Raw genomic sequence first — 12,840 nt, 5'->3', positions numbered from 1 at the left:
GACAGGACCCAAAAGTCAAGCTGGGATATGTGCCTCGGGTGGCTCTGAATCCCATGGCTTCCTTGGATCAACGCTGCTCAGTAGTGTAGACGCGGGGGACCCAGCCCCAGCCTACCTCTGTGCTGGGGGGGGTGGATTTTAGGCAAAGCTCTGTAAACGACCTTGTGACCGCGGGCAAGGTGCTTGCCTCTGTGTGTCTCAGTTCCGTCATCTCTAAAATGGGTGTGTTGCTAGCGGCTCCCACGCTCAGTGCTCGAAGGGATGAAATGAGCTCAGAACAGTGTCGGGAAGTAGAAGCCACTTGATGACGGTTACCTATCATTACCATCTGACAAGAGGAAAAAAGCTTAGTCCAGCAGAGGCTTTTTCCTCCCTTTTATAACATTTATTTTTCGGGGCACCTGGGTGGCTCAGTCAGTGAAGCATCTGCCTTCGGCTCAGGTCATCATCCCGGGGTCCTGGGATTGAGCCCCGCATCGGGCTCCCTGCTCAGCAGGAAGCCTGCTTCTCCCTCTCCTTCTGCTGCTCCCCCTGGTTGTGCTGTCTCTCTCTGTCAAATAAAATTAAAATATATATATAACATTTATTTTTCTTCCTTTGAGAATCCTGCAGGGGTTGTAGAATATTTAGAAAAACAAAAATAATGAAAATGAGGGAAAGAAAAAGCTTCCACCTTTAAGACCCCACCTTCAGCCCTTCTGTCATTCTCCCAAACCTAGAATATGTCCCTCTTGACGTGCTTCCGGAATAGGACCCTCTTGTTTGCTAACTCATGATGTGTGGGCAACATTTTCTACCACTGGTCATGTTCAGATACACCAGGATAGGCTGTGTCATCAGCATTGCAAAAGGTGACTGGCAGTGGGACGGGCACCTGTCACCATGCGGGGATTCCGTGTTTACCTTCATTATCACTTAGAAGGATCCGCCTCGTTCATTTATTAGATGAATATTTGTTGAACACAAGGCATTGTGCTCTGGTTGCCGGGAAGATGACAGGGTGTCTTATCTTTATTGGTGAGCTCATTGTATTAATAGTGAGAATCCCTATATAGCAGGACAGGGAATATTTAAAAAAATAAATTATAGGTTTTCTTTTGATCAAAAACATTGTGTTTGGCAGGAGGAACTCCTTTGTCTCTCCTCTTAGGTCAAAGCGACAGGGAAGCTAAGCACCTGTGAGAAGGGCTGGTTCTCCCCTTTATCAAACACCTGAGGGCTTCCTGGGGGCGGGTGCCCAGGGAGTTTGAGGTCTGTCAGTTAGCTGTTCCCAGTGCCCTCCTGTCTCACAGCAATGCTGATTCTAAGGGTCTTACGATATTTTTCCTCCAAGATGCCAAACGAAGCCAACTACTTCCTCTTGTGCTCCCCCCACATTTAATGATGGCCCGTTGCTGGGGGGGGGTCGGCACGCTGGGCCCTCTGGGAGATGGGTTTTCTCTCCAGTGCCTAAGGGGTTTTTTTAGGGTAATTTTGAGATCACAGGATTTGTGTCTCTTCACGGACTTCAGACTCTAATGCTCTCAAAAGACACGTTATGCCCACCCCCCCGCCGCCCCATCTCTCTTCGATCTCTCTTCTTGCACACTTTCCCCTGCAGCAGGCTTGCCACCCGCCAGGGGCCACCTGCTGCGGTCAGCGGCAGCCAAGCTACGGTTTGACCTCGGGTGGGCTTGTCCTTGCCGCTTCTGTCTTAGATGGTACAGAGAAGCTCACCACCGGAGCCAGCAGATAGGTTGCTAAAATGCAGGAACAATCACACCGTACTCTTGCTTAGAATCCTTCCAAGGCTCTTCATGATCCATATTCTAGAATCCAAATGATGTAGCTTGCATAACTGTGCCCCACGACCCAGCCTCGCCTTCTAGGGGCTCCCTCGCTCTGCTGCCGTGCACCACCCTCTATCTCTCAGGAGCAACCCCGAGACACCTTTGCCTGCGTCCCTCCCCAGGAACAGCCAGCCCCGCAGTAGCACCGTCTCTGTTCGCACGTTTAGCACACGGTCTTCTTCCCTGGGCTGGTCTTGCCTGAGAACAGACTTTGCACGCCGGCTGTCACGCGGGGCCGGCACGAGAAGGGACAGGAACACGTGAGGCTGAACCAGGAGCCCTCGAGGGGACTGCTTTGTCCGAAGGCGGCCCCCGGGCCAGGAGGAAAGGCTGGACAAGCGAGGCGGGCGGCAGGGGCCGGAGCTCGGGTGGGCCCATCGCAGCGCAGACGGTTCGGTTACGGCCACAGACTTCACCTTGAGCATAAAAGCATAAACCCGAGGCCAGAAAGAAAGGTCGTCTGGTCTATGCGACGCGGCCGCGCCTCTCCTGCAATCTGGATCTGCTCCACAGCTGCACGAACGGGTCAGCTGGATTGACTTCGGGGGACAGATGCGTCATCCGACAATGGCCGCAGAAGTACCCCAGTCCCAAAATTCTTCCAGAACTTTGCACTCCTCCCCGAGAGGTGGAGGAGAGATGGAGCCTCGGTTCCTGAGAGCTTTCCCCGCGTGTGTGGCTTCCGGTCAACTGGGGTTTTTGTTTTTAGATGAATGTTCCGGAGACAGAGGTAACATAGTCCTCCATACACTGAACAGTGTGGACGTATTATTTGTTTTCTGAATTTCACCCCCATCCCCACCCCCACCCTGGGAGCAACACGGGCTGAGTAGCTAATCCCCCCTCCCCCACTCGCCCTGGCCCACGGAGGTGGGAGCTGGGGCGCAGGGGCTCTGCACTTTCCAGTCCCAGGGATGCTGCACTGGGTGCACTGCCGTCTCCCCCGCCCCAACACTCACAGCCCTGCTGCCTGCAGTTCTCTGAATGATCTTGTTTCCTGGTGGCCCTTTCCTACAGGACCGTGAGCCCCGGGGGGCAGAGGCAGGGGCAGGGCCTGCATCCATCCTGGTCTCAATCGTGTCTGTAGCACGCAGCAGTCTGGCCGGGAGGAGGTGCTCAAAAATATTGTTCTAAACGCTGAAAGAATAAATGAGTTATTTATTTGAGAGAGAGAGAGAGAGAGAGAGAGCGCGCGTGCGCGCGCGTGCGCGCGCGCGCGCACACACACACACACACACACACACACACACACACACGAGCGCGCGCGGCGCGCGCGTGCGAGTGAGGGGGAGGGGCAGCGGGAGAGGGAGAAGCAGACTCCCCGCTGAGCAGGGAGCCGAGCGGGGCTCCATCCCGGACCCTTGGATCATGACTTGAGCCGAAGGCAGACACCCAACCAACTGAGCCACCCAGGCGCCCCGAGAATTAGCCTGAAAGACCGTTGGGAAGGAGAGATCACTGCCTCATTCGGCAGCCTATTCCAATCCATTAAAAAAATTAAAAAAAGCTTCATTGTAGTATGGAGAATCATCTCCCCATGACGGTGAAGGGTTGCTCTGAAGAGCTTTCTGCATCCGGCCGCCCCGGAGGGAAAGCTCGAGTTCACCATGACCCCGGCGCCTGGTGAGGAGCCCCCGCCTGATCGCCAGCCCTTTCTGGACCCTCCGGCCTCTGTGCGAACCGGAGCCGCCTCTTACGTAGCACGCCGAGGACAGCAGTACATACCTAAGGCAGTCTGGAAGTTTGTAAAAGTTAAGAACGCCTCTTCTTTTTTAACATAAACTGCTGGAAAATGCTGAAGCAAGCACCATTCACCTCATGACTGAGGCTTACTTCAGTACATCAGGTCAGGGTTCTGTTTTTCCCCCATCTCCTGTCGGACATCATGAAAGCTCTTCTGTGATCCTGGACTAGACTCAGCCGCTGGGGTGTGATGGGCAGTGGTTCTGTTTCAGCACCTTAGAATCTTCCAGAGCAGTGGCTCCTGCATGTCCTGTCCCTCACCACCCTGTCAGATCCTGCCTTCCGGCTGCGGGCGTGGGAGGCCCAGGGCCCTGTGCAGAGTGGGGTCGGGGGTGTGGGGCCTGGCACGGCCCCGGGACTCTGAGCATGCAGCTTCTTATCCCTGTTGGGAGGCCCTGTATTGTCTGAGGGATCATGTTCTGCAGAAGCATGCTCTCACGGTGTGGCCTAAATCAAAAGAACAAACAAGATGGCACCTCAAAGGTCAGCCCTCTTGTAGCTCTTGTTTCCACACCCAAACCTTTGTCTTGGACCTGCCAGGAGTCTTCCTGCCTGGCGTTGCTTTGTCCATGTGGCTTAAATGGTGGCAAAGACAGCCCAGCTGTGAACAAAAAAAATGCCTCTCAGACACTAAGAAATCATGCTTTACCTCAAGTCCTTAACGAGGATGGAGAAAATCTTAGAATGAAATCCAGAGCCTCCCAGGATTCTCCCCTCACTTAGCACCTCTGGCCATCAGTCTTGGGTCTTTTTCATTTGAATGAACCCAGTGAACCAGCCTCCACCTTTCAAAGGAATCTGGGGAAACTTTCCTGCCAAGTCCCCACTGAGTGCCTGTGACACTCAGGAACTGGGGCCAAGCTCTTGTGTACGTTAGGGAAGTCCGAGAAGAATAAAGATTATAGGGAAACAGTCTACCTTTCTTTACAAGGTCTTGTTTTGCATCCCTGAAATCTCAGATTCAGCTACTACAATGAAGTCCTGTTGCGGAAAGAGCTGGCCTTTTATCACCACTTAAAATCTAATTAATCCATATTGCAGCACAAAGATTTCTGTTGTATTTTAGGGTGAGGGGTCATAGAGCCCTCTTTGTTCATCCTTAGACTTATAATCATCAAGCATTGGGGATATAATTTTACCAAGCAAATTGGAAGGTAACAGATCAAATCCTTATCAGAAAGCCTAACTCATCGTTTTAACAGGGTCCTTCGCCCTTTACATGAAACATTATATTCAAGAAGAACAAAAACGCATTTCAGAGTTTCCAAAGAGTTAATGGCCAACGCTTATATTCCAGGCAGCATAGGACCAAGATCGTCACACTCCTGTCAACCACGGAAGACAGTGGCTTCTATAGGGGTGGCCCAAGTTGTAAGGTCTGTTGGAATGGCTTTCGTCTTTAGAGTAGCAATGCAATTCGTTGGAATTTTATTATCTTTCCTGGGATGGGTTTTATCCATGATCACAACTTATTTACCACATTGGAAAAACCTCAATCTGGACTTAAACGAAATGGAGAACTGGACCATGGGACTCTGGCAGGCCTGTGTCATTCAAGAGGAAGTGGGGAGGCAGTGTAAGGACTTTGACTCCTTCCTGGCTTTGCCTGCCGAACTCAGGATCTCCAGGATTCTCATGTTCCTGTCGAACGGGCTGGGGCTCCTGGGCCTGCTGGTCTCCGGGGTTGGCCTGGACTGCTCGAGGATTGGAGAGACGCGGCGGGGCCTCAAAAAGGGACTGCTGATCCTGGGAGGGATTCTGTTCTGGGCAGCAGGTGTCACGGTCCTGGCTCCGGTGTCCTGGGTCGCCTACCAGACGGTGCAGGAGTTCTGGGATGAGACAGTGCCAGAGATCGTGCCCAGGTGGGAGTTTGGGGAAGCCCTCTTTCTGGGCTGGTTTGCTGGGTTTTCCCTCCTCCTGGGAGGTTGCCTGCTGACCTGTGGAGCCTGCACCCCCCAGGCTGCCCCGGCTTCGGGCCACTATGCGGTGGCAGAAACACTAACTCAGTGTCCGTACCTGGAAAATGGAACCGCAGACCCGAGAATGTAAGACTTTGACGGGACAAAAGAGACGCATCTTTCCACACCAATTGTGCTGCGGGGTCTGCCCTAGAAAGGGGTCTTTGTTACATGACTAAATCCGTGCTGCTCACATGTTCTCATTAAATAATGACTTTTCTATTCTAGATCCCCCTGCCCCCCAAAATCTGGAGAGGTAAGAAAGAGGCAAGTCTTATATCTAAAAGAAAATTATCATGGTAAGCATTACGTAGGTATTGGCAAAAATAATTTCATCAATCTGGTTATTTAAACCAAAATGTGGTGGTGGCTGTCCATTGTAGTATTAAGTTTTAATGTGCTAATTTTCTATTAGAAACTTTGTTTTTGCTGGTAGCTGGAAATTTGTAGTTTCTATTTCCTAAAGGAAAACCCAATCTGAAATCCTTTAAACATCCTGCGTTAGCCACAGCACGTGTTCAGCTTGTCCCGAAGTGTTATTTCCACAACAGTGACTTCGGTCTCCTTTGAACAGAGGTGGCCTGTGTTTAGGACATTAGTGGGCACCCGTATGATGATGGCACTGGATAAGGCTGATGGCTTTCAGTCCTTTATGATATTCTCAGACTCAAAATACCGGCCAGTCTCACCCTCTCGTCTCTTCCTTCAAAAGTTTCAATCTAAAAAAGACGAACAATTCCAAAACTGTTTTGTGCTTGATATCCAGATACTGACAGTTCCCACTTGCCCTAATAAAAACTTTCCTTTGTTCCATTAAAAATGATCAGCATGGGGATATTTACTTTAGTGGTGAACTGGCAGAGATGTTCATTCCGACCTACCAAGTCCTATTGCTTAATTGCTTAACTTTCCCACAGCATAGAAAGCACATGTCAGCAAAGAGAACAGAAAGCGTGCACGCACAGGTGCACGGATGTGACAGGAAGGCAGGGAGTACGTAGACTTGGCATTTAGGGCTCACATGGTTTCATGGGTTATGTGGTACAGGCAGCTCAAGGGTCTTCAAAAAACAGACCCGACTGAAGGTCTAGAGAGATTTCTGATAAGATCTATTTATTTGGTTGAGAAATATTTTTCTTTTAAAAAGGGGTCACAGTCAGTATTACCGCGACACACATACTGAAATCTGACAGTGATAACACATGGCAGTGTGACAGGTGCAATTAGTAAGACAGACAGACAGACAGAAAGCCTTAGAGCTGAATCCAAACTGCCGATGGACCATTTTGCATTTAGACTTCTTAATTCTTCGGCTTGTTAGAAAGATTGGGAACCACCTGGAAGCCACTTGTACGTTAACAATGGATGGAAGGTTAGGACTGCTTATTGTGATTTCAGAGACACACTGCGACCACAGTCAGCCCCGAGGACGTGAGCGTGGCACTTGGCCACACCTTGGCAGACTTGTTTCCCTGTCCTTTCCTGAGAGCCAGTCAACACAGAATCAAACAATAGCCACTCTGGCAAGAATCCTCTACACACAATGAAGAAATATTTCCGAGCTCTGAAGTGACAGCATAAGGTGTCACACTTCTCTGCACGTCCGTCGAAAGGCAGGAGTCCGCTTGGCTCAGGCTTGGTGATGGCTTTAGTATTTCGAAGTGTGGCACAAGTAGCTGGAATCTCACTGTCTTTGCTGGGATGGGTGTTAGCCTGTCTTACGAACTACCTGCCACATTGGAAAAACCTCAATCTGGACTTAAACGAAATGGAGAACTGGACCCTGGGACTCTGGCAGGCTTGTGTCATCCAAGAGGAGGTCGGGGTGCAGTGCAAGGACTTTGACTCCTTCCTGGCTTTGCCTGCCGAACTCAGGATCTCCAGGATTCTCATGTTCCTGTCGAACGGGCTGGGGCTCCTGGGCCTGCTGGTCTCCGGGGTTGGCCTGGACTGCTCGAGGATTGGAGAGACGCGGCGGGGCCTCAAGAAGGGACTGCTGATCCTGGGAGGGATTCTGTTCTGGGCAGCAGGTGTCGCGGCCCTGACTCCGGTGTCCTGGGTCGCCTACCAGACGGTGCAGGAGTTCTGGGATGAGACAGTGCCAGAGATCGTGCCCAGGTGGGAGTTTGGGGAAGCCCTCTTTCTGGGCTGGTTTGCGGGGTTTTTCCTCCTCCTGGGAGGTTGCCTGCTGACCTGTGGAGCCTGCACCTCCCAGGCTGCCCCGGCTTCGGGCCGCTATGCGGCGGCAGAAACTCAGTATCACCGTCAGCACCGGGAGATGAACAAAGCCCATCTGAAAACCTAAGCCAGAAAGCATCGGGGACGTCCACTCTTCCAGAGATGCCTACTCCTCTCTGGATTTGGTAGGATTTCCTGCTTCAGAGCCACCCATTCATTGTGCTTTAAATTTTCTGAAATGCATTTCCCCCTCCGTGGCTATTTGCTTCTTAAATTGTAATTTCCTTCTAAGACAGCAAAACACCTTTATCTTCTATTCTGAGACCAAACCACTCAAGACTTAATAGTAATCATACTCATTACTGTGAATGAGGTTTCTCAATTTTAAAATAGATTCAGTGATTGCACAGAGCTGGTAAATAAAACATTATATTAGTGCTTACATATCTCTGAAGGTGTTAATTCATAGAGATGGATTATTCTGGCAACTGGGAATATTACTGCCGATCATTTACTGCTTTCAAGTGTGTAAGATCACCTATTATATTGAACCTAAAGTCTTGCTGCATATTTACTGAGATGGACATTAGATTAGACTGAAAAATCGCTGGTTCTTTGAAAGCTTGAGAGGAGAGAGACGTGGGACACATCACCTCCTTTGTAATGAGACACCTCAGTGTCTCAATGGAGCCTTTTCCAAAAGCCAGCCACCTTCCTTCATGCCTTCCTCACCTGGGCGGGAGTGGAGGGTGGCGATCTGCTGTTTGGGGAGATTCACGGGGCAGCCACAGGGGGGCGCTGCAGTTCAAGGGCAGGTGTGGGGCAGCTCTGGGACTACTGCCCCACCAGAGCACAAGACCGGGGCTGGGTTCACCTTGGAGACCCCTTCTTTTACTTGCATGATGAAAATATGCTGTTTTTTTCTATCAGCAATACATATCGCCCAACCAAGAACCATTCCAGCGAACGGCTGGCTTGGGAAGTTCCTCATGATGCATTTGATACTGGCTCGGTACCTGGCTCAAGTGAACTCTTATTTGCACCCATCAGGGAAATTGACTGAATAGTAAACGACACCGAAATTAAGTATGAGGCAATATGCATCTTTGTTTTTAAAAAAAACAAAAATCACTGAACTTTTCTCCACCCACAAACACAGGAAACGTGCAGAAACCAAAGTTAATCTATGTGATGTATTTGCATACTTTTATAGACGAGACAATTAAAACAGAAACATATTCAGAATTTAACCTGATTAAATATTTAGTTCAGTCCTGAGCTTTTGATATTTAATACAATATAGATAAAGTAATAGCAAAAAAAAAAGATCTTAAATTTGATTTGCATGCTACAGAGATTCAGCTAAACTTTGTTCATTTGGCTAGCAATAGGTTTTTTTGTACCTGTAACTTAGAATCTGATATACAAAATTATAATAACATACTGATAATTCAAACTTGAGAACTAAATATTACATTCTTTTTACCCTGTGCAGAATAAATTCTACCTTTAAAAATAGTATTTATAATATTAAAATTCATAGTGTTCATATGGTTTTGTGATCAAGTTATTAAAATGGTTTGTCGCTGTGACTCATTTGGGTTAGTACAAATACGACAGAATTGTTAAAAGCTGCCTGTAAATACATAACACTACTGCTGAGTTTTAAAGTGTGGAAAAGGATTATATTAAAATAAGTTTGTTTCTCATATTAGAAATGAGCAAATTTTGTAAAATAAAACCAAAAGCGTCTTGGTCACAACTGTTAACTACCAGCCTGAGACAGATTTCATTCTTTTACACTTGTCTGGAACTTTTTGTATTGCAAAAAGTTAACAGTGGATCTGATGAAGATTTATAGAGGTGTAGCTATTCCAATATAGCCCCTTCTATGTCACACACTTAAAAATGGCCAGAACCGAACTATATATTAAACAGAACATAAATAAGACCGTAAATAAATAAACGAAGAAAATAAAATCGTACGGTACAACTACACATAATTCTATGAGCATTTTCGCGGTCAGACTGAGAAGCTGAAAGCAGCTGACCTTCATCTAGCTCTACATTAAATAAACCTCTGCCTTTCACTTTGACCTTGACAAGGGTGAACGGTATTCTCTTTCTAGTTCTCCTTAGTCATCTGATAGAACGAACCGCGCGGCCTTGAACGACTGTGTGCAGTCAATTCACAAGGCTGGTTTTTGTTCAAAGTCGTGTCACATCCAGTTACAGCTTCAAAGACATTTAGACATAAGTGGTGGGACAACTGAGGAAAAAATAATTAAAGTTCTAGGCTCAGAAATTGCTTCATTTGAATTCTGATTCTGATAAAATGAACTTCCCAAAATATGTATAATTACTTTCAAGAAACTAAAAATTCTTGCCGGGGATTCTATCTTAGAAATAGAACTTATCTTTTTTTTTTTAAGGGGTCCATTCCTTTAAGATGATTTTTGCATTTCTAAAAAAAAAAAAAAAGGATTTAGTTTGTTACAGAAGATGGCTAACCAGAAATTGCCTCTTCCACTATAACTGACTGAATGATAAGTAGGATTTAAATTGCATAAATACTCGATATTTTAAAAGCCTTTATGCTGTCAGAGCGACACGGCGGATTTCCTTCTTGTAAGCCGTGCCTGGGCTGGGGAGCGGGGAGGACACTTGAGTCCGTTCCTCTCTCTACATGAGTTCATCTGGAATTGTTTTCTGAAACAAATGCCTCGGCCTATACTTCGAATTGATAGTCTCCCCAGGCACACTCTTTTCTTGGTCTCCTTACCACAAATTACAGAGAGCAGCTCCGAAAAATGAGAGCTGCAAAATAATTTCTAGTGAACGTGAGAAATCTGTTTAATAAAGTGTTTTCTAAAAAAATTTTTGGCAACTTCGATTCAATCAAGATTCCTGTTTCCCCAAAGGAGCGCTCATGCGTTTCCCTCCGCAAGGCTGGCGCTGTGTCCTTAGAGGGCCGGCGGCCGCGGTCTCGTCCCGGGCTCCGTCCTCATGCCGCGGACGGCAGCTCAGCCGCACGCCCAGAAGCCCTCCTTGGAACGCGTCCGCAAATCCCGGTCGTGCTGGAGGCAGCAGGTGCTCCCTGACGAGCTGACCTGAGTGTGGCTAGGGTACCTGGCTTTCTCCCTTCCTCTCCCTACCCATTCTGTGACAAATCACAAGGTCTTCACTGTAGCTAGGAGCACCGCCCCCTGTGGCCTGAGATTCTCACTCAGCGTCCTGTTTTCTTTAGACTAAAAGAAAAGGACAAAAAGGAAGTCGTTTTAAGGAAACAAGTGCAGCAACACAGGTGACAGGGTGAGCGTGACACCTGTTCCAAGTGGACGTGGAGCTGGACTCTCATTCGCCTTCAAACTCAAAGAGCTGCCGCCTGGTACAAAGATACCACGTGGGCTGCTGCCATCCTCACGGTGTGCCCGTGAGACAACGAAGGAAAAGCCAAGATCGCCTTCCGCTAAACCGAGTTACTTCTCAACGGCTGGTTCCACGGGCGGCACACTGGGCGCTGCCTTTATCCCACCTGTAGGACACACAGCCTACTGGCGATACGTACGTACTGGACGACATCTGTGTACCAGATTATTCCGTTTTGGTTATCGGATTTTTTTCTTCTTTTTTTAAACATACAAGAATTACATTCAAGGTACTTTACAAATTAACATGTTGAAAATCTGATGTGAAATAAAAGCTCTTTAAGAGTTGACAGTTGCGTTACAAAAAGAACCCCCCCAAAAAAAACCCCAAACAAATGTTCAGTCTTGTACCCGCCCTAGGAAGCGATCAGGTGACAGAGTAGTTGCCTGAGGGGTGAAATCACACATCATCAGCTGGCAGGGGCGGGATGCTTATCCTCGCTCTGGTGAAGTAGGCGATCTTCTCCCTACAGTCGGGGGAGAAATAAACCAGCTCGAATAGGCCGCTGACAGTACTCAGGGACCACTAACAGTAGTCCCAAGAGCTCCGCGTAGTGTCCGCACGCCTGCCTAAGAGATCTTTTCCTTAGGCAGAACTCCATCAAACCGAGATCGTCTTTCCCCTTCACGGGAGGCTATAACGAGCACGGCAGCTCTGGCTTACGGCGAATCACCGACAGACCCTGGATTTCCAGTGTGAGACAGTTTTTAAACCACCAGGGGGTCAGTTATGAGTGCGCCTAAGCCAGGCAGGAGAGGGGCAAGAAGTCCAAAGTCCCGGGGAACTTCTCAGGGACTTCGTAGCAAAGTACATGATGCCCGGAAAATTCTCTAAAATCAATACCATGCTCAGGTCAGGGACACTGGCTGAGTGACCCCATGACTCCCGATGAGGGGGAAAGAAGGAACGTGACTGTACTAAAGGCAAATCTGTCCCGCATCCCGAAGCAGGCATAAGGAGGAACAGCCCGAAAGGGAGACGCTGAGAAAGACCCAGCAAAACGGTTTCAGAGGTTAGGAGAGTATCAAAAAAAAAAAAGAAATAATAATAATAATAGTAAGGTTTTAGGATTGTACAGTTTCCAAAGACAGGAGCAATATACCCACTTTTGTGCAAACTCTTCACATCATACATAGGACCCCATCAACACTCCGAGGGTGTGTGATGTTATGCAGGGCACTTGGTGGCCATAAAGAATAGAACGACAACAACAAAAAAGAATAAAGCACCGGTCTTCCTTTGAGAAACTGAGAGTCTATGTAGATGGTGGAGGAAGTGTGGGGTCAAGAAGCAAGGGCTGAGGTGGAGAAGCTCCAAAGACAAGGACAGGAGAGAGAAGAAAGGGAGAGGGGCAGAACCGGGGGGACCGGGACAAGAGTTCTCTTTGGTTTGCATCCTGACAGGCAAGGGAGGGTGCTCACGATGATACGAAGGCCTGAAGAAGAACAGGGACCGTCGCTCACTGCTAGTGGGTTTCTCTGGCTCAGGCGGGGGGTTTACATCCCTGAACCAGTGGCCACTTTTGACTCCTGATTTCGAACTTCCCTTGAGCAATCAGAGGGCCAGGGAACACGGGGCCCCTGATTCCAGGTGAAACAAGCAGGTGGTGGGGGGGTGGCCCCAGTGCTGGTGGCAGGGCGCCCCAGACGCCCCGGGGGAGGATCCCTGACCCGGCACGACTCGGGGCCTAGGAGGGGCCCAAG

General features: G+C 48.7%; 3 protein-coding genes across 8 annotated transcripts in view; 2 read left to right on the top strand and 1 right to left on the bottom strand.

Annotated features, from left to right (window-relative positions):
• Positions 1-3,962: 3,962 nt before the first annotated feature.
• On the top strand, positions 3,963-6,110 carry LOC113262241 (putative claudin-24). The gene has a single exon (XM_044387587.3). It carries the CDS (start codon positions 4,848-4,850, stop codon positions 5,619-5,621), a length of 774 nt encoding a protein of 257 aa, XP_044243522.3. The 5' UTR covers positions 3,963-4,847; the 3' UTR covers positions 5,622-6,110.
• CLDN22 (claudin 22) lies at positions 4,454-8,822 on the top strand. The gene has a single exon (XM_048226210.2). The coding sequence runs from the start codon at positions 7,173-7,175 to the stop codon at positions 7,833-7,835; it is 663 nt and encodes a 220-aa protein (XP_048082167.1). The 5' UTR covers positions 4,454-7,172; the 3' UTR covers positions 7,836-8,822.
• A 61-nt stretch (positions 8,823-8,883) lies between these two features.
• Positions 8,884-12,840, bottom strand: part of WWC2 (WW and C2 domain containing 2) — a 201,601-nt gene continuing 197,644 nt past the window's right edge. For all 6 annotated transcript variants that reach the window (XM_057303533.1, XM_026508558.4, XM_057303535.1 and 3 more), the window contains one exon: positions 8,884-11,603. In XM_057303533.1, coding sequence (XP_057159516.1) covers positions 11,537-11,603 — 67 coding nt within the window. In that variant the 3' untranslated portion in view covers positions 8,884-11,536. The remainder of the gene's footprint in view (positions 11,604-12,840) is intronic.

This window comes from Ursus arctos, unplaced genomic scaffold (genome assembly GCF_023065955.2).
Source record: "Ursus arctos isolate Adak ecotype North America unplaced genomic scaffold, UrsArc2.0 scaffold_27, whole genome shotgun sequence".
NCBI lineage: Eukaryota > Metazoa > Chordata > Mammalia > Carnivora > Ursidae > Ursus > Ursus arctos.
The sequence above is the reverse complement of the archived record's forward strand: the minus strand, read 5'-3'. Positions and strand labels throughout refer to the sequence as shown.

Excerpts from the sequence above, each read along its gene's own strand:
- LOC113262241 (XM_044387587.3), top strand. The coding sequence starts at position 4,848 with ATGGCCAACGCTTATATTCCAGGCAGCATAGGACCAAGATCGTCACAC.
- CLDN22 (XM_048226210.2), top strand. The coding sequence starts at position 7,173 with ATGGCTTTAGTATTTCGAAGTGTGGCACAAGTAGCTGGAATCTCACTG.